Genomic DNA, 22,500 nt, shown 5'->3' on the forward strand with positions numbered 1-22,500 from the left:
GTCTGTCAATCTGTCTATCTGTCAGTCTGTCTGTCTATCTATCTGTCTATCTGTCTATCTGTCAGTCAATCTGTCTATCTGTCTGTCTGTCTGTTTGTCTATCTATCTGTTACTGAAGGTCAAAGGTCATCTGATGATCTTCTAAATTATCTTGTGAATGTTTCTGACTGCAGTTTTAATGATCTGATGAAGAGGAGTGTGTTTCTTCATCATGTTCCCACAGACGACACTTCCTACATGCACTGATTCCCTTCTAATTGTTGTTTTAATGTTCCTGCAAACAATAGCCAACAAGGACCGAAGCACTAGGGACACGCTTCGAAACCAGGGCGACTTCAGCGTCGTAAACATCATTAAAACTGTGGCGCTCCCGAGCCGACACACACACACACACACACACACACACACACACACACACACACACACACACACACACACACACACACACACACACACACACACACACTCCCAGAATCACTAAACAGCTGAAGACGCTTCTCTCGCACACATCTTCCCACAATGCAACTCTCTCCTCAGGATCAGGCTTATTAGCGGATGCAGAGAACGGATCTGATTCATTAACATACGACTTCACTGGCTTGATCATGAACAGAATAAGAAGAGATCTGAAGTCATATTAACATGTTTTGTAACGCGTACCCCGGTTATACCATGATTTGCAGGATATTCAATATGATTGATACAAACTTCTATGAAGTACATGAATGGTACATGAAAATGGTAATATTGATCAAATTAAATATCATAATGTAACTTATGTAACTCTACATGTACTTACATTATCAGTAAAGCTGCGCTTGAACAAAATATGTGCTGTGAAAAGCGCTGTACAAATAAATGTGAGCTGAAAAATATGACGATAGAGAATTTTATACATATACAGTGGGGAGAACAGTATTTGATACACTGCCGATTTTGCAGGTTTTCTCACTTACAAAGCATGTGGAGGTCTGTAATGTTTATCATAGGTACTCTTCAACTGTGAGAGATGGAATCTAAAGCAAAAATCCAGAAAATCACATTGTATGATTTTTAAATAATTAATTTGCATTTTATTGAATGACATAAGTATTTGATCACCTACCAACCAGTAATAATTCCGGCTCTCACAGACCTGTTAGTTTTTCTTTAAGAAGCCCTCCTGTTCTCCACTCATTACCTGTATTAACTGCACCTGTTTGAACTCGTTACCTGTATAAAAGACACCTGTCCACACACTCAATCAAACAGACTCCAACCTCTCCACAATGGCCAAGACCAGAGAGCTGTGTAAGGACATCAGGGATAAAATTGTAGACCTGCACAAGGCTGGGATGGGCTACAGGACAATAGGCAAGCAGCTTGGTGAGAAGGCAACAACTGTTGGCGCAATTATTAGAAAATGGAAGAAGTTCAAGATGACGGTCAATCTCCCTCGGTCTGGGGCACCATGCAAGATCTCACCTCGTGGGGTATCAATGATCATGAGGAAGGTGAGGGATCAGCCCAGAACTACACGGCAGGACCTGGTCAATGACCTGAAGAGAGCTGGGACCACAGTCTCAAAGAAAACCATTAGTAACACACTACGCCGTCATGGATTAAAATACTGCAGCCAAGTCTCAAGCCAGCGCATGTCCAGGCCCGTCTGAAGTTTGCCAATGACCATCTGGATGATCCAGAGGAGGAATGGGAGAAGGTGATGTGGTCTGATGAGACAAAAATAGAGCTTTTTGGTCTAAACTCCACTCGCTGTGTTTGGAGGAAGAAGAAGGATGAGTATAACCCCAAGAACACCATCCCAACCGTGAAGCATGGAGGTGGAAACATCATTCTTTGGGGAAGCTTTTCTGCAAAGGGGACAGGACGACTGCACCGTATTGAGGGGAGGATGGATGGGGACATGTATCGCGAGATCTTGGCCAACAACCTCCTTCCCTCAGTAAGAGCATTGAAGATGGGTCGTGGCTGGGTTTTCAATTCACCAAAGGAACTGTTTCACTGGCTTGATCATGAACAGAATAAGAAGAGATCTGAAGTCATATTAACATGTTCTGTAACGCGTACCCCGGTTATACCATGATTTGCAGGATATTCAATATGATTGATACAAACTTCTATGAAGTACATGAATGGTACATGAAAATGGTAATAGTGATAAAATTAAATATCATAATGTAACTTATGTAACTCTGCATGTACTTACATTATCAGTAAAGCTGCTTTGAACAAAATATGTGCTGTGAAAAGCGCTGTAAAAAAAATGTGAGCTGAAAAATATGACGACAGAGAATTGTATACATACTGTATATATATATATATATATATAGATAGATAGATTAAAAGGAGTGATTTAATAATAAAAAAATAAAAAAAATAAAAAAATACACTCACAATCACACCGCGGTGAATGAAGGTAAAGAACATCTCTCTACAATCACTTAATGAATCCAGTGCAGGGAGTCCTCCGTCTTCCGTCTTCTCTCTCTCTGCCTCTCTCTCTCTCTCTCTCTCTCTCTCTCTGCCTCTCTCTCTCTCCCTCTCTCTCTCTCCCTCTCTCTCTCTCTCTCCTTCTCTCTCTCTCTCTCTGCCCCTCTCTCTCTCTCTCTCTCTCTCTCTCGTGTTTATCTGCTCTGCTGTAATCACAATGGTCATACAGAAGCGTCTCAGTCCTCAATCCAATCTGTCAGCTTGATCGTCGAGCCTTTGGACTCACAATCGCTTTCACTAAGAATAATATTTGTGTCTTATTGAGCGGCTTGATAAACCATGAACGATTGAGAAACTGTGATGGCCGTCGAAGAAATGCCTTCTGGGAGAGAGAGTGTGTGTTTGTGTGTGTGAGAGTGTCATTTAAAGTTGCATGACTTTTGTTCTGTTTATTTTTATTTTTTTAAACGTATTCAAGCTTTAAAAATGTATTATATGAATGTGACGATTCCTTAAGACGTACACAAAACCCCCCCCAAAAAACATCATATGGCTTCAGTGAGTAAATAATGACAAACCTTTCATTCCTGGGTGATATTCCTCTTTAAAGTGCATGAAAGTCATGAAATGCAACATTTGGCGTCACATTATTTGTCCGGTTCGTTTATTCAGTTAGTCAGATTACACACGTTGCTTGAGTGAACGAACAAACAGCACCAGCAGATGCTTGAACAGATGAGAGGAAGACCAATCACAACTCATTCGCTAATATGGCAATGACATCATCACTGTAAGTTCCACGCTACGCTCTAAAAATGCTGGCTTGTTTCAACCCATGTGTGGGTCACATATGGACAAACCCAACCATTGGTTTACATTTTTAAATACAATTTTTTAACACAGTTGGGTTTGTCGATATTTGACCCAAACATTTTTAGAGTGTATTAGAGCACAACAGTGCCACACAACAAGACAGTCGCTCTGCCTTTAAAGGTTTATAAGATATCATTAAAGTTCAGTTTCCCTATGGCACTCTTCTTCTGAACATTCTAGTCAGTGTGTGTGGATCATCCCACATCCAGACAGACACACAGTCCGCATCGTTCTAATTGACTTGAGAAAGATTAAAGAGATGCCCAGATGCTCACTAGTAAGTGACCTACAGCACAGAACTGTCACTGGGAGATTAATGGAGCGCATAAGCGGCGAGCCAGCCCGGAGGAGCAGCGACGTCTGTTCATCACCCATCCGATGGCTCCGAGAAACTCCAACCGGCCCACATCGACAACCAGATGAAGTACTGATCACTACTACAGCGTAACACACAGATAAAGCGTAACATACACACAGATAAAGCGTAACATACACACAGATAAAGCGTAACAACACCAGAGAACACTGCAAAACATGCTCTTCCTCAGTGTTTCTGTCCTGCTTTCCAGCTCAAACATCTAAACATTCTTAAAGGGGTCATGACATGGTTTTTGTTTTATTATGTTCCCTTAGGTGCAATTAAAGTATTACTATAGTTTTTTGGACAAAATTTTTGTGATTTATGACCTTTTCCCACCCTCTGATTCAAACTGTCTGTTTTGGGGGTGTTTCCCCTTTAAGAGTTCAGTGGTAACGCCCACTGTTATGATTGGCTAACATCATTGGCTAAAAGTACTTTTAAGATGAAATACATTACTTAGTGTTTGCAGCGGGCCACACCTGTGGCGTGACAATGATGTGATGATGTGAAATGAGGTGTGGTTGTCTTGCGCTGGAGGCGGTCATATGCAAACGACTGGTACGTCACTTCGTACCGTGACGTCACTTCTTACCATGGATTCCCAACGAGCCGTAATTAGAGCTTGATTAAATAAATGCTTGGTTTATAATGGGGAGGACGTCTTAAGCTATGAAACTTGCAGGAAGGGCTAATGGTACAAAGACCTCTTATATACCAAAAGATCAAGGCAAATTTGGTTTCTCATGTCATGACCCCTTTAAAAATCAAGATACATTTACCGGAGAAGCACAATGACTGAAGATATTAAGTGTTGTTTTCTGAGAAAATGGTCAAAATGAAGTGAGTTTATGCTTACAACAACAAGTAATATCTGCCAGTGGGGTCAGGAAAATAAACTTCTTTTTTATTTGGATCAGTTTATTGAATTGAGGCTTCTGGACACTAGGAGAGTATAACTTTTATTCTTCATAATGATGCCCTCGTTTCTGAAACTGAAACTGGAGAAAACAGAAGCTGTGGTAAGTGTGTGTGTGTGTGTGAGAGAGTCTTGAGGGCTAAAAGAGTTTCCTCCCACGCAGGGTAAAATTAATTGCCGTCCCCTGCAGACACCAACACACAGATTAATCACTGCACACCTTCACAAACACCGTACTGCCGACACACACACACCACAATACAGAAGCTTTATCAGAGGAGTAGAATACACACACACACACCTCACAATCCAAGGTCTTTATCACTCCCAGAACACACACAAACACACGGTATGTGGTGAGAAAGCAGTGATGGTTAACGGAGAAAAAGACGGATGCTATAGGGTCAACAGCAACAACAGCCTGAGACCCTCCGTCTGTCCTTCATCACACACTCTGAGAGACAATTACTGGAGAGACCGAGGAAACGGGTTAGTAATTGATCTCAGAGAGAGAGAGAGTCTGGCTTTAGATTTAGGGTGAGAATTTGAGGAACACATTGAAGCTCCAGAGATCCAGATGGATATGTATGGACAGATGGACGGACGGATTTATTTCAGTCTATGGTTTGTGTTTCTGAAATAAATTTTAAGGTAAATAAAAGCTGCATGTTTACCCAGAAGCCCCGAGCCGAAGCACTCATTTACAGATGGAGATTGTGTACATATATCAGCACAGATGCTGTTTCACAAGCATCCCTTCATCACTCCACGTTCATATTACTGTTTTTAAACAATCACTATAATCCCCACCCTCAAACACAGTCACTATAAGCCCCGCCCTCAAACATCCTAGACACTCACTGTAAGCCCCACCCTCAAACACAGTCACTATAAGCCCCGCCCTCAAACACACAGTCACTGAAAGCCTCGCCCTCAAACATCCTAGACACTCACTGTAAGCCCCGCCCTCAAATACACAGTAACTATAAGCCCCGCCCTTTAAGCATACACAGTCACTGTAAGCCCCACCCTCAAATACACAGTCACTGTAAGCCCCGCCCTCAAATACACAGTCACTGTAAGCCCCGCCCTCAAACATACACAGTCACTGTAAGCCCTCAAACACACAGTCACTATAAGCCCCGCCCTCAAACATCCTAGACACTCACTGTAAGCCCCATCCTCAAACACAGTCACTATAAGCCCCGCCCTCAAACACACAGGCACTGAAAGCCTCGCCCTCAAACATCCTACACTCACTGTAAGCCCCGCCCTCAAATACACAGTAACTATAAGCCCCGCCCTTTAAGCATACACAGTCACTGTAAGCCCCACCCTCAAATACACAGTCACTGTAAGCCCCGCCCTCAAATACACAGTCACTGTAAGCCCCGCCCTCAAACATACACAGTCACTGTAAGCCCTCAAACACACAGTCACTATAAGCCACACCCTTTAAACATACAGTCACTGTAAGCCCCGCCCTCAAACATACACAGTCACTGTAAGCCCCGCCCTCAAACATAGTCACTGTAAGCCCCGCCCTCACATACACAGTCACTGTAAGCCCCGCCCTTTAAACACACAGTCACTATAAGCCCTGCCGTTTAAACATACAGTCACTGTAAGCCCCACCCTCAAACATACACAGTCACTGTAAGCCCCGCCCTCAAACATAGTCACTTTAAGCCCCACCCTCAAACATTCAGTCACTGTAAGCCCCGCCTTCAAACATAGTCACTGTAAGCCCCGCCCTCAAATACACAGTCACTATAAGCCCCGCCCTTTAAACATACAGTCACTGTAAGCCCCGCCCTCAAATACACAGTCACTATAAGCTCTACCCTTTAATCATACAGTCACTATATGCCCTCCCTTTTAATCATACACAGTCACTGTAAGCCCCGCCCTTTAAACATACAGTCACTATAAGCCCTGCCCTTTAAGCATACACAGTCATTACAGTGTTTCCCCTATACATTTTTCCAGCAGCGGTGCTGTTACGTGCCGGAGGTTGTTACCAAGCAGCTCGCGGGGGGTCCGGGGGCATGCACCCCTGGAAGATTTTTTTTTTTAATTACCCCTTAAACCATGATTTCTGGCAAGTTTTGTGGATAGAAATGGACATTTTGAGACATACAAATTTTACATACCATCAACAGAAGGCATGATTATTGCAGCACGTACCTTGAACTGGTCACAAACAGGATTAGGACAGGATTATTGTTATTTGTTTTTCTTTTGTGTTAATTTTCAGCTGTAAGGTAGAAATTGATAGTGGAAAAATGAAACTCTTTCCACCTTACCTGCACTACTGATCTTTTTTTCTGTAACACACTTTAGCACTTAGATACATCATCATGTAACCAGTACTTTCATTTATTTTATCCTGTAGACATTTTGAACATTCAAATCCAAATGAAACTTTTCATTAGTTTAAAAGGTGACTAGCTTGCATAGCCTATTTTACTTCACTAACCCCCAGGGACGTGCACAGAGTTCATCAGGGGCAGGGGCTCAAATGTAAGAAACGGTAATGTAATAAAAATAAAATTTTATATATATATTACGGCTGGGAATCGATTATTTTATTTTTTTACTAATTAATCGCACAATTTGCTGTAATTAATCGCATTTCCCCCAAACTTGTAATCATCCATATTTAAATGTAGAATCACTAATTAAATTAAACACACAAAAAAGGGGAAAAAAAGAAAAATGTCCACACAAATTGGACAGAAAATAGCCCTATATTAAAATATAAAACACCAATATATTATTCTTCATTCAGTCCTATGCAACTGACTAATTATCAAAATAAAGTATAGTCATACAAAGCTATTATTACTAGAGCATGTGATCAGAGCAGGTCATTTTACCATTGTTGCCCAGCATGGCTATACCAGCTCAGCAAACAGAAGTCTACTACTGAGAAATTTCACGTTATTTGAGCGGATTTTGCTTTTCCAGTGCGTGATCGGTAGCCAACATGATTGGAGCGTTTGGGCCGTTAAGGAGCAGAACGCGCAGCGCAAAGACGGAGCGGAACATTGAGCAGAGAGCGCAGTGCGCCGACACACACACACATGAACCATGAAGAGAGGCGCGCCTGAGAAAACGAGCGCGCCGCGTCGCGTCGCTTCTATATGAGCGCGCTTACCGCGCGCCCACATTTGAAATATTTGCATGTGAATGTGAAGTGAACGGCCCCTTATGGCAACGAGACATTAGCCTAATCAAAAATATTTCCATTTGCTCTTTCCTTGTCAACAAGTGGATTTAGAGCCATCACATTAGGAGCGCCGCCGGTCGCCATGTTTCAGTGTTTTTAGGTGTGTAAGTGAATGTCGTGATATTACTGATCATGTGAAGATTTTGCAGCGGCGCTGAAAATCCAGCGGCGGCGCTGCGCTGCTGCCTAATACATTGTAGGGGAAACACTGCATTATAAGCCCCGCCTTCAAACATAGTCACTGTAAGCCCCGCCCTTTAATCATACAGTCACTGTAAGCCCCGCCCTTTAAACATAGTCACTGTAAGCCCCACCCTTTAAACATACACAGTCACTGTAAGCCCCGCCCTTTAAACATACAGTCACTGTAAGCCCCGCCCTTTAAACATACACAGTCACTGTAAGCCCCGCCCCCTCGGGTCCCCAGGCATCACTCTTACTATGTGAAGCTCCAGATAGTCTCCGAGGCTCTTGGCGCTCTCCACCCGCACCAGGACGGCCTCCTTGAGCTGAGTACTGAAGCCCACAGCCAGCCGGTCGGCCCTCGTGCTCGGCCGGTCGTTCGGGGGCCACGAGTAGGTGATGAGGGCTCCTCCGCGGCCGAAGATGTAGGTAGTCCCAGCTGAAACAGACACAGAGACTCAGTGTTAGATGAAACACTGACAGCTGAATGAGCTCAGCGTTGAGTGTGAACACGAGCAGGTGAAGATCAGTAAGTAACCCTTGTTCACTGCTCAGTCCAGGAGCGTGTGTACGTGTGTACGTGTGAACGTTTGAAGGTCACTGCATCTCTGCTCGTGTAATGAGGCGACGCTGAGCTCATGTGTGCTTCCATCTGCTTTAATCAGTCATTGTGTTCAAGAGACTTTCCAAAGCGTCAGGCTCTGCAGGTTTCAGATCAATCAGCACCTGAGAACGTGTAGCGGACCTTCATCAGAGCCTGAGTCTCATCCATCCAACACACAAAACACTCCCCATGATGATAACTCAATTATTTCAATCAAACATGCTGTTGACAGAATACATAAACAAGTAAAAATATCAACAATGCACAAACAATAACTGAGAAATGAAAAATAGAAAGAGTTCATGCAAAAATACTGTAATCTGCAAGCATGTCTAAAAATAAGCCGATCAGATTTCGCTCTCCTTCTGACGTATGAAGAGGATCTTATTATAATATTACCGGCCCTTAATCTGCAGGTTTACACACACCAGCAGACATTTGGTTTTACAAGCGACAACAGAGACCAGTTCTAACACAATGATAAAGATCCAGCAAAGCCTGAAACTGTTCTGTGGTTGAGCACAGACGAGCACTGAACACTATTGACCAGAACATGTCACCGCTGTCTTATAAACACCTCAGGAACTGTGGACACTTGTGGAGAAGTTAAACATGATGATGAGATGATCAATGTAACTCCACAACAACTACAGAGATGTCTCCACTAACATTCAGAAGCTCTTCCTGAGTCTCTCCGTAAGGCTGCACTCGCTACTGGTTATTCTGGGATTCTGGATGAGTGAGATTGGAGTGTTTTGTTATTGCCGGAGTTTCTGAAGCTCGAGTAAAGACTCCGCCCTCTTCTGAACGGAGGCGGAGCTAAAGCTAATTTGCATTTAAAGGGACACACAAAAACGGCTCGTTTTTGCTCACACACAAAAAAGGGAAAATTTTACAAGCTATAATAAATGAGTTTGAGCTGATATTTCAAAGACACATTCTGGGGACACTATAGATTTATATTAAATCTTGTAAAAAGGGGCACCTTTAAAGGTGTACATTTTTTATCAGTTCATGCATTCACTGGGAATCGAACCCATGATCCTGGCGTTGCTATAGCCCTATTCTCTAGTGTTTGAGGTACAGGAAAGTTGAAAGTTCATTGAAGTGCATGTGAAGATGAGAACCGAACCGGTCAAGAATGTCAGCCGGATTAAGAGCTAATAATTCATCCTGGAGGAATAAAAAAAAAAAAAAATTTGAAAGACAGAAATAAAAGCAGGATCACCAGCAGGATTTGTGAAGCGTCTCATGTGACTCTCGAGCATCATTCATCAGCCACACCTCGACAATTACAGCCTGGCCAAGAAACCTCGTCACAAGCCACCGATTCAGAAACAAGCAATTGATTCAGAGCCCAGACTCAATCGGCTCCTTCGCTTCCCTCGGGCCAGACCCGCTTCAGACTCCTGCTGATAGTTGTAGTATCTGGCAGCGACTAATTATCAGAGGAAAAACATCAGAGGAAATACAAGAGCCTCATGGGAAACTGAGTGAGGAGGAGGAGAGAGGAAGGCACTGACTGGCTTTAGAGAAGGAGAACAGAAGCAGAACGAGAGCGAGTTTCCTTTCATCATGTCTCTGTTCTGTTTTCATGCGGCGACGTCATCAAAACCCGCTCGAGTCGAGTCGAAATGAGCCCATGCAAAAACAAAGAGAGACGAGAGAGAGAATGTAAAATGGCTGCCGGGAATGGAGAGACATGTTGAGTCTCGCTCCGCACTATCCTTCCAATCTAATTTTCTTTTCCTCATGAATATGAAGCGTGACTGAAATGAGAGAGAGCCGTGGGGGTACACACGAATGCAGGAGATGCTCGTTCTCACTCCATCACACACACACACACACACACACACACACACACACACACACACACACACACACACACACACACACACACACACACACACACACACACACACACACACACCTGTGTACACAACCAAAACACACACACACAATCGACACTCAGTCGTGAGCTGACACTGCTATTCCATCACATTCACTGACATAGAAACATGTCATGATGGTCTTCTTAACTCTGCTAGAATCACTGCATGCATTAAAACGACTTCTGAAAAGTAGTCTGATCATTATTGATGCTTCATGTTGCATTCGGTTGATTGACATTAACTTAGTTAAATGCAAAAACATTCATGTACACTGAAAAAACAGAACCAGTTAAACCTCAGATTTCCAGTTTCTCCTCCTCACGAACCTAAAATGATCTGAACAGACCATAATAATCATCAGCACATCATAACAACTGAGAGTGAAAACAAACAGTCATCTGCGTAATTTATTCACGCCGCACTGCATGCTGGGAGCTACTGAGAGTGTTCAGTTCAGTACACTGCCTCAAACCTGTCTGAACTTCATTAACTAATGGAAGAGTCACATCTACACAGGCACCCTAGCAACCACACAGGCACCCTAGCAACCACACATGCACCCTAGCAACCACACAGGCACCATAGCAACCACACAGGCACCCTAGAAACCGCACAGGCACCCTAGCGACCACACATGCACCCTAGAAACCACACAGGCACCCTAGCAACCGCACAGGCACCCTAGCAACCACACATGCACCCTAGCAACCACACAGGCACCCTAGCAACCACACAGGCACCCTAGAAACCGCACAGGCACCCTAGCAGCTGCACAGGCACCCTAGCAACCGCACAGGCACCTTAGAAACCGCACAGGTACCCTAGCAACCGCACAGGCACCTTAGCAACCGCACAGGCACCCTAGCAACCACACTGCCTCTCACACTGTGCAGAGAACAGACTGTTGTGACTGATGTGCTTTGTGTCCAGTGATGAATTATAATGACTCCAGCTGATAATGAAGAGTGTATTGATTGTGTTAATATTCTCTCTCTGTGTGTGTGTGTGTGTGTGTGTGTGTGTGTGTGTGTGTGTGTGATTAATCAGTGTATGAGTCAGAGACACTAGAGACAGCTGTCGATTTTAACACGCTTAATTGGTGTTATTGGAAGAACAACACATAAACACTCTGGATTCCAAGAAAAGAAGAGTGACAATCTCACACACACACACACACACACACACACACACACACACACACACACACACACACACACACACACACACACACACACACACACACACACACACAATGAAAATGTATCAAAATATGTATTTTTGTTCCACATAGTCCTATAGGTTTGAATGTGTAAATGATGACAGAATAATTATTCCTGGATGAATTAACCCTTTAAATATCAAGACTATATCAGATGATAGATATCAGATCAGGTCTGTGTTCCCGCAGTGATGGAGACCGATGGAGCGCCGGAAACACACACCGTGATCAGCGAGCAGGACCTGAGTGAGAGCAGGACATGAGTGAGGACCTGAGTGAGAGCAGGACCTCAGTTAGAGCAGGACCTGAGTGAGAGCAGGACCTGAGTGAGAGTAGGACCTGAGTGAGAGCAGGCCTTTCATCAGCCGCCGGATCGATGAAGACACGCCCTCATTGACAAATGCGGAACAGTTAGTCCATGCGTTCATGACCTCAAGGCTAGATTATAGTAATGCTCTACTGGGTGGTTGCCCTGCACGCTTAATAAACAAACTACAGCTGGTCCAAAACGCAGCAGCTCGAGTTCTTACCAGAACCAGTCTGACCATATTAGCCCGGTTCTGTCAACACTGCACTGGCTCCCTATTAAACATCGTATACATTTTAAAATATTGCTGGTTACTTACAAAGCACTAAATGGTTTAGCTCCGCAGTGCTTGAGCGAGCTCTTAACGCATTATAGTTAGGACACGACCATAGCATATGACTAACTCAACGAACAAGCATGTCCGTATATTATTCACACAATACCATATTACTGACATGCTTATCATTATAAGACTCGAGCCGATATCAACACATCACAATCATCACATCAGCACCGTCAATGCAGCTCTGCTTCTACACATCTAAACTCAATTAAACACACATTTATTTCATTCTCACTCCAGACGTGTCCAACAGACTAACGGCCTGATCTGAGGAACACCATCAACCCAGAAGATGGAGACCCAGAGAACCAGGACAAACATCATCAGGACGGGTCGAGGAACACCATAAACCCAGCAGATGGAGACCCAGATGAGGTGAGAGACCCAGAGGACGAGGACAAACACCATCAGGACGGGTCAAGGAACACCATAAACCCAGCAGATGGAGACCCAGATGAGGTGAGAGACCCAGAGAACCAGGACAAACACCATCAGGACGGGTCGAGGAAGACCATAAATCCAGCAGATGGAGACCCAGATGAGGTGAGAGACGCAGAGAACCAGGACAAAAACCATCAGGACGGGTCGAGGAACACCATAAACCCAGCAGATGGAGACCTAGATGAGGTGAGAGACCCAGAGAACCAGGACAAACACCATCAGGACGGGTCGAGGAACACCATCAACCCAGCAGATGGAGACCCAGATGAGGTGAGAGACCCAGAGAACCAGGACAAACACCATCAGGGCGGGTCGAGGAACACCATAAACCCAGCAGATGGAGACCCAGATGAGGTGAGAGACCCAGAGAACCAGGACAAACACCATCAGGACGGGTCGAGGAACACCATAAACCCAGCAGATGGAGACCCAGATGAGGTGAGAGACCCAGAGAACCAGGACAAACATCATCAGGACGGGTCGAGGAACACCATCAACCCAGCAGATGGAGACCCAGATGAGGTGAGAGACCCAGAGAACCAGGACAAACACCATCAGGACGGGTCGAGGAACACCATAAACCCAGCAGATGGAGACCCAGATGAGGTGAGAGACCCAGAGAACCAGGACAAACACCATCAGGACGGGTCGAGGAACACCATAAACCCAGCAGATGGAGACCCAGATGAGGTGAGAGACCCAGAGAACCAGGACAAACACCATCAGGACGGGTCGAGGAACACCATCAACCCAGCAGATGGAGACCCAGATGAGGTGAGAGACCCAGAGAACCAGGACAAACACCATCAGGACGGGTCGAGGAACACCATAAACCCAGCAGATGGAGACCCAGATGAGGTGAGAGACCCAGAGAACCAGGACAAACACCATCAGGACGGGTCGAGGAACACCATAAACCCAGCAGATGGAGACCCAGATGAGGTGAGAGACCCAGAGAACCAGGACAAACACCATCAGGACGGGTCGAGGAACACCATCAACCCAGCAGATGGAGACCCAGATGAGGTGAGAGACCCAGAGAACCAGGACAAACATCATCAGGGCGGGTCAAGGAACACCATAAACCCAGCAGATGGAGACCTAGATGAGGTGAGAGACCCAGAGAACCAGGACAAACACCATCAGGACGGGTCGAGGAACACCATAAACCCAGCAGATGGAGACCCAGATGAGGTGAGAGACCCAGAGAACCAGGACAAACACCATCAGGGCGGGTCAAGGAACACCATAAACCCAGCAGATGGAGACCCAGATGAGGTGAGAGACCCAGAGAACCAGGACAAACATCATCAGGACGGGTCGAGGAACACCATAAACCCAGCAGATGGAGACCCAGATGAGGTGAGAGACCCAGAGAACGAGGACAAACACCATCAGGACGGGTCGAGGAACACCATAAACCCAGCAGATGGAGACCCAGATGAGGTGAGAGACCCAGAGAACCAGGACAAACATCATCAGGACGGGTCGAGGAACACCATAAACCCAGCAGATGGAGACCCAGATGAGGTGAGAGACCCAGAGAACGAGGACAAACACCATCAGGACGGGTCGAGGAACACCATAAACCCAGCAGATGGAGACCCAGATGAGGTGAGAGACCCAGAGAACCAGGACAAACACCATCAGGGCGGGTCAAGGAACACCATAAACCCAGCAGATGGAGACCTAGATGAGGTGAGAGACCCAGAGAACCAGGACAAACACCATCAGGACGGGTCGAGGAACACCATCAGGACGGGTTGGGACAATAAGATACTGTCCGACTGCGAGATGTTCTAGACTGCCTCACAGCAGGAGTCGTGTGTTTACTGTGATTAGGAAAGTGAGCAGTGTAGTGACAAACTGGAATAGATTAGGAAGGATTAATGTGTAATTCATTAATTGCAGCTGAACGCACCCGTGATTTTAATCACAGCGGCACACGGGCCCTTGAGGTCCTCAGAGTCTCCGGGGCCGCGGGGGGACAGCACAGGCTACGCTTCAGTAAACCAGTCACTATAATACTGTGGTTCTGCTCACCCACACTGACCCTCATCCTTCCCTTGCGGGGCAAAATCACCACAAGACATTACATTATACTTCCTTTTTTTTTTCTTTTTTTTTTTCAGAAATCTTATTTTAGGTCATTTGGATAAAAAAAAAAAAAAGATTTATTAATGCAATTTTTTTGGGACGATTTTTTGTTATTTTTTGTTTTATTTCCCTTTAAATTACTAGATTTGATCAATAAATAATAAATAAATTGTAATTTAAGCACATTCCTCACATTCTTTAAACTTAAATTAAGAAATAACTCACAATTTCATGCTTGATCAAACCACACTCAACTCAGCAACCAGTCACCATAACACTGTGGTTTATACTGGTTTATAACTATGATCGCACATTTCATTCCTCAACCGCCTCAAAAACAACAGGAGGTTTTATTAACGATTTCACTGCGAAACTGCTCTTCCTCAGTGTTTCTGTCTCTTTTCCAGCATAATATCTAAATGTTCTTAAATCAAGATACATTTACTGGAGAAGCATTAATAATGTTTAGATATTAGTGCTGGAATACAAGACAGAAATGTGACATTTGAGACATTTATGACCATAACATCTGCCTTCATGCCCATGTGAAAACAAGAGCACTTCAAATCTCAAAAGTACATATTTAAACAACTGTATTTGCAGCTAATACAATATTAATGAAGGAAAATGCCACTTGCACTTAAAGAGAGTTTCTAAACACACTTAATTCACTTTTTAACTAATGCAGAAATGTCAAACTGAAAGTTTTGAATTATTATTTAAAGAAGTGCACTTGATTCGATGTGTTGTGTAACATACTAAAGTACCTGACTTTAATTTTAACCGTAGTCTGTTATTCAATATTGCATTTAAAGTTAATATATTATTGCAACTGTGTAATTACAAATGTGTGCAAATACATAATTTACAAGATTCAATAGAAATGGCATTACAGGATATTTTGGTTACACACACACACACACACACACACACACACACACACACACACACACACACACACACACACACACACACACACACACACACACACACACACACACACACACACACACACAGTGTTCAACTAAGCACATTTAAACTAATATATTTCAATTCAAGTATTATATTTCCGTAACAAGTCATCTTCATAAAAGTAGTTTGGCTCACTTGCACGCGACTCGTTTAATAATGAACCGAACTGACACTGACGATCTCAAAGACGTTTAAGAGCAGATGTCAAACTCACACCCAGTTCCTCCAGATTCTGCACACGCGTGTGAAAGTTATTCAGCCGCTTTCAAAGTGCAATTAAAAGCTAAAGGAAGTTTCAGGACATCGTTCAGTGCCAGGAACAAAGATGCAGTGCAGGACCATATAATTAAAAACCCCTTCCCATCCGTCCCTCTGTGGCCATTAAAACACTGGGCTTTATTAAAGTTTGATGAAGCTCAGATATCTTTGGTGTGTGTGTGTGTGTGTGTGTGTGTGTGTGTGTGTGTGTGTGTGTGTGTGTGTGTGTGTGTGTGTGTGTGTGTGTGTGTGTGTGTGTGTGTGTGTGTGTGTGTGTGTGTGTGTGTGTGTGTGTGTGTGTGTGTGTGTGTGTGTGTGAATGTCGAGACCTGAGCTTTGACGCTTCTTCACCCTGTAATGGGGTTTCGCTAAATAAAACATCCGCTGCGGATAAACAGCACAAAACGCATGAAATATTGAAGCCACAGAAAGCAGGCGCTGATGTTACTGTGAAGGGTTTTGTGTTTAGTTAGAGGAGACTTTAAATAAACCGTGAAATCGAGTGTGAAAACCGTCAGCAGACGAAATCATGCCGAAGACTTCGACACGTGTGTTACATGAGAGAGTTAACAGGCAGAGAGAAGAGAAATCACTCAACTGGGGATTTTACTTAAAGAAATTAATACTTTTATTCATCAAGGACGCATTAAAATGATCAAATTAGACATTTATAATGTTACAGAAGATTTGTATTTAAAATAAATGCTGTTCTTTTGAACTTTGAAATCAGCATATCAGAAGACTGGAGTAATGATGCTGAACATTCAGCTTTGATCACAGGAATAAATTACACTTTACTGTATATTCACATAGAGAACAGATGATTTACATTAGAATAATATTTCACTGTTTTACTGTATTTTTGATCTAATAAATGCAGCAGAAGAGACTCTTTCAAAATGTCTGAGGATTGGTAGTGAACCCTAAACTTTTCAGCGTGATTTAGATATGCCTTGACGTATCAAAACATTTGTCCAAAAATCACTCACACACTCACACACATTCACTCACTCACTCACTCACTCACTCACTTCACTCACTCACTCACTCACTCACTCACTCACTCACTCACTCACTCACTCACTCACTCACTCACTCACTCACTCACTCACACACACACACACACACACACACACACACACATTCACTCACTCACTCACTCACTCACTCACTCACTCACTCACTCACTCACTCACTCACTCACTCACTCACGCACTCATTTACTCTTGTATAGTAGAGGTACAGTACAGTAGAGTACAGTAGAGGTAGAGTACAGTAGTGCACAGTACAGTAGAGTACAGTAGAGTACAGTAGAGGTAGAGTACAGTAGTGTACAGTACAGTAGAGTACAGTAGAGTACAGTGGAGGTAGAGTACAGCAGTGTACAGTACAGTAGAGTACAGTACAGTACAGTAGAGGTAGAGTACAGTAGAGTGCAGTACAGTAGAGTACAGTAAAGGTAGAATACAGTGGTGTACAGTAGAGTACGGTAGAGGTAGAGTACAGTAGAGGTGGAGTATAGTAGAGTACAGTACAGTATGGTAAAGGTAGAATACAGTGGTGTACAGTAGAGTACAGTGGAGGTAGAGTACAGTAGAGTGCAGTACAGTAGAGTAGAGTACAGTCAAGATAGAATACAGTGGTGTACAGTAGAGTACAGTAGATGTAGAGTACAGTAGTGTACAGTAGAGTACAGTAGAAGTAGAGTATAGTAGAGTACAGTAAACGTAGAGTACAGTAGAGTTAGTGTACAGTATAGGTAGAGTACAGTAGAGTACAGAAGAGGTAGAGTACAGTAGAGGTGGAGTATAGTAGAGTACAGTACAGTAGAGTAGAGTACAGTCAAGATAGAATACAGTGGTGTACAGTAGAGTACAGTAGATGTAGAGTACAGTAGTGTACAGTAGAGTACAGTAGAAGTAGAGTATAGTAGAGTACAGTAGACATAGAGTACAGTAGAGTTAGTGTACAGTATAGGTAGAGTACAGTAGAGTACAGAAGAGGTAGAGTACAGTAGTGTACAGTAGAGTACGGTAGAGGTAGAGTACAGTAGAGGTGGAGTATAGTAGAGTGCAGTACAGTAGAGTAGAGTACAGTCAAGATAGAATGCAGTGGTGTACAGTAGAGTACAGTAGAGGTAGAGTACAGTAGAGGTAGAGTACAGTAGAGGTAGAGTACAGTAGAGTGCAGTACAGTAGAGTACAGTAAAGGTAGAATACAGTGGTGTACAGTAGAGTACGGTAGAGGTAGAGTACAGTAGAGGTGGAGTATAGTAGAGTACAGTACAGTATGGTAAAGGTAGAATACAGTGGTGTACAGTAGAGTACAGTGGAGGTAGAGTACAGTAGAGTGCAGTACAGTAGAGTAGAGTACAGTCAAGATAGAATACAGTGGTGTACAGTAGAGTACAGTAGATGTAGAGTACAGTAGTGTACAGTAGAGTACAGTAGAAGTAGAGTATAGTAGAGTACAGTGGGCGTAGAGTACAGTAGAGTTGGTGTACAGTATAGGTAGAATACAGTAGAGTACAGAAGAGGTAGAGTACAGTAGTGTACAGTAGAGTACAGTAGAGGTAGAGTATAGTAGAGTACAGTAGAGGTAGAGTACAGTAGAGTACAGTAGAGGTAGAGTGCAGCAGTGTACGGCAGTGTACAGTAGAGGTAGAGTATAGTAGAGTACAGTAGAGGTAGAGTACAGTAGTGTACAGTAGAGTACAGTAGAGGTAGAGTATAGTAGAGTACAGTAGAGGTAGAGTACAGTAGAGTACAGTAGAGGTAGAGTGCAGCAGTGTACGGCAGTGTACAGTAGAGGTAGAGTATAGTAGAGTACAGTAGAGGTAGAGTACAGTAGTGTACAGTAGAGTACAGTAGAGGTAGAGTATAGTAGAGTGCAGTAGAGGTAGAATACAGTGGTGTACAGTAGAGTACAATAGAGGTAGAGTACAGTAGTGTACAGTAGAGTACAGTGGAGGTAGAGTACAGTAGAGTGCAGTAGAGTAGAGTACAGTCAAGATAGAATACAGTGGTGTACAGTAGATGTAGAGTACAGTAGTGTACAGTAGAGTACAGTAGAAGTAGAGTATAGTAGAGTACAGTAGACGTAGAGTACAGTAGAGTTAGTGTACAGTAGAAGTAGAGTACAGTAGAGTACAGAAGAGGTAGAGTACAGTAGAGGTAGAGTACAGTAGAGTACAGTAGAGGTAGAGTACAGCAGTGTACGGCAGTGTACAGTAGATGTAGAGTATAGTAGAGTACAGTAGAGGTAGAGTATAGTAGAGTACAGTAGAGGTAGAGTACAGCAGTGTATGGCAGTGTACAGTAGAGTACAGTAGAGGCAGAGTATAGTAGAGTACAGTAGAGGTAGAGTACAGTAGAGTACAGTAGAGGTAGAGTACAGCAGTGTACAGTAGAGTACAGTAGAGGTAGAGTACAGTAGAGTACAGTAGAGGTAGAGTATAGTAGAGTACAGTAGAGGTAGAGTACAGCAGTGTACGGCAGTGTACAGTAGAGTACAGTAGAGGTAGAGTACAGTAGAGTACAGTAGAGATAGAGTGTATATTAGAGTACAGTAGAGGTAGAGTACAGTAGATGTAGAGAATAGTAGAGTACAGTAGAGGTAGAGTACAGTATAGTACAGTACAGTAGAGTACAGTAGAGGTAGAGTACAGTATAGTACAGTAGAGTACAGTAAAGGTAGAGTATAGCAGAGGTAGTACAGTAGAGGTAGAGTACAGTAGAGGTAGAGTACAGTAGAGGTAGAGTACAGTAGAGTGCAGTACAGTAGAGGTAGAGTACAGTAGAGTACAGTAGAGTAGAGTAGATGCATATTTAAACCTTTCAGCTTCTGTTATTCTGGATTAAAGATCAATAGGAGACAGGAGAAGGAAGTTCAACACTCTTATTTCTAAATCTAATCTAAAGTAATTTTTTCTTATTAATATGGTTGAATAAGATCCCTTAAGGTCAGCAGCAAAGACATTGGTTAATGAAGTGAGATTAAATAAAGTATATTTGTGTAATTCAATATAGTTAATTATAAAGTTTTGCGTAAAATTCTGAGATTGATTGCATTTTACTGTTTTTATTCGTTTTGAGGGATACTGAACGTTTTTGTGCAAGTGAGACGAGTAAATGCTCACATTTAGTCTACAATAGAACTACAATAACCATCATGTTTACACACACACACACACACACACACACACACACACACACACACACACACACACACACACACACACACACACACACACACACACACACACACACACACACACACACACATGCCTCTGCACTTCGATTTGTCTCAACATGAGGACAGGAGAGCTGTCAGTCAATAAATGGGAAAACAAAGTATGTGTGTGTGAGTATGTGAGTGTGTGTGAGTATGTAAGTGTATGTGTGAGAGTATGTGTGTGTGTGTGTGTGTGTGTGTGTGTGTGTGTGTGTGTGTGTGTGTGTGTGTGTGTGTGATTCAGTCTAATATCTTTAATCTCTCTGTAGGTGTTTGATGAGTGTATTCATTCTCTCTGTGTTTCCGGAGTGTTTTTATTTACTCAGAGACGCACAATTCCTCCGAGAGCCTGATACCGAGTCCTAACTACACGTGACGCCGCGACGATTCAATTTTAGAAACGGTTTCTATTTTTCTGCGACGTCGCGCTGGAACAACAAACACAAAGTGTGGCGATGATGATCTCAGGGACTGCTTTATTTAATGTTAAAAGCGTGTCATGTGACTCTGAATATCATTTAGTGCTCCAGCTTTGCTGTAAAAGCAACAGTGGATAATTCACCTCAGATCTTGAAATTAAACAAATGGAAACAAGAACATTAGAACTGTGAACAAACAAGTGTATTCTTTGACAACGATTGTTTTAGTAACTCAGTAGCCTATGTGTTTGAATAATGTTTAAATGGTGTAATATATGTGTATTTGATTATGTAGGGACTCAAGATTACTCTCTGGTGCCGCGAGACTCCGCCCACACGCTGTTCTGATTGGCTGACTCCGCCCACACACTGTTCTGATTGGCTGTGTGGTTTTGATTGATTTTGATGCATCTCGCAGTCGCGTCGCGTCTAGTGTGGACAGACACATTATTTGTCCCTGGAATCTTATCGCATCACGTCTTGTCAGGACAAGGTGTGTGATTGGCTGATAGGAAGAGCGTGAGATCTATATCTGTGTTAGATAACATCTGCTCCTGTGATCCGGTTCGCTCTCTCATGCGAGTGTGTGTGTGTGTGTGTGTGTGCTAATGTTTGGGCCGATAGCATCACCAGCAGAGTCTCGTTGACATTTGGCACTTTATCCACAGAGACTCTGGAAACGTGTGTATGTTCATCAGTTCTGCAGTCACACCCGTGATCTAGTGCTGTCCTGTGTGAGCGATGAACACACTCCTGTTCTGGAGATCACTGATATGCTTCAAGCTTTTCTTTTGGCAAAACACAGACCAGAAGCGGCTTCTCATCGACATCAACTGCAGTCGTATAATAATCTTCAGTTTCATATTCATGAACTCACGTAATCGTTCTTATTGTGTCCTGTGTGTCGGACAGTGACGCTCTGCGCTCTGTGTGTGTGTGTGTGTGTGTGTGTGTGTGTGTGTGTGTGTGTGTCCTCCGTCTCCAGTGACATTTAACAAACGCAGCGAAAATGAATAAATAAACACACTGAGGCAGATAAGAGGACCAGAGATGCTGCGCAGTAATAGTGTGGGATAAACAAGTGATTAAGAGCGATAAAGGAAGGAAGGAAATGTCAGACGAGACAACAGAGTGTGTGTGTGTGTGTGTGTGTGTGTGTGTGTGTGTGTGTGTGTGTGTGTGTGTGTGTGTGTGTGTGTGACACCAGCGGAGCAATAGAGGAAAGAGGACATGTTGGCCAGTCCTCACTTTCTGAGAGCCTTTAAAGGGTTTGAGGGTCAAGACTTGGTTTTAGGGTCAGGCTATTAGTTATGATGGTTGGGGTTAGGGCAAAACACACACACACACACCGCACTGATCAATCAGCTTTAAACACCTTCACTGAATCTCAGTAGAACGATCAGCTCATGTTCTCCGCAGAATTCAGTCAATAACAGCAGAAACAATATCAATCACTGATGAAACAACAAGCAGAAAACAGAGACATCCGTCAAACACTCCCAGTTATGAAAACATTATTCCTGAATGTTCTCTGAACGTCCTGACACAAGTAGCAACGTTTCAAACACGTTAGACGAACGTCCAACTAAAAAACGCTCCATGATCGATGTATAAATAATGTTTTTGTGCTAACATTTTGAGAGCTTTATTAAAGACCAGATGATATTACTGAAAGAGCGTTTGATCAAAACTCTGAGAGAGCATTCCCTGTTGGCTGGAA

The 22,500-nt window shown here is 43.4% G+C and overlaps 1 protein-coding gene and 1 long non-coding RNA gene across 3 annotated transcripts in view; one reads left to right on the forward strand and one right to left on the reverse strand.

The window, feature by feature from the left end:
• Positions 1-19,118, forward strand: part of LOC309492665 — a 38,540-nt gene extending 19,422 nt beyond the window's left edge. The window contains exons 4-5 of one of the 2 annotated variants that reach the window (XR_014203638.1): positions 18,665-18,896; positions 18,965-19,118. This is a non-coding gene — a long non-coding RNA (uncharacterized lncRNA). Of the gene's footprint in view, positions 1-18,664; positions 18,916-18,964 lie in introns of those variants that run through there. The other variant, XR_014203639.1, reaches the window with a different exon arrangement.
• Positions 1-22,500, reverse strand: part of nrxn2b (neurexin 2b) — a 558,448-nt gene that overhangs the window by 72,399 nt on the left and 463,549 nt on the right. The window contains exon 16 of the mRNA XM_082161672.1: positions 8,253-8,434. Coding sequence (XP_082017798.1) covers positions 8,253-8,434 — 182 coding nt within the window. The remainder of the gene's footprint in view (positions 1-8,252; positions 8,435-22,500) is intronic.

This window comes from Leuciscus leuciscus (assembly GCF_965113295.1).
Source record: "Leuciscus leuciscus genome assembly, chromosome: 2".
NCBI lineage: Eukaryota > Metazoa > Chordata > Actinopteri > Cypriniformes > Leuciscidae > Leuciscus > Leuciscus leuciscus.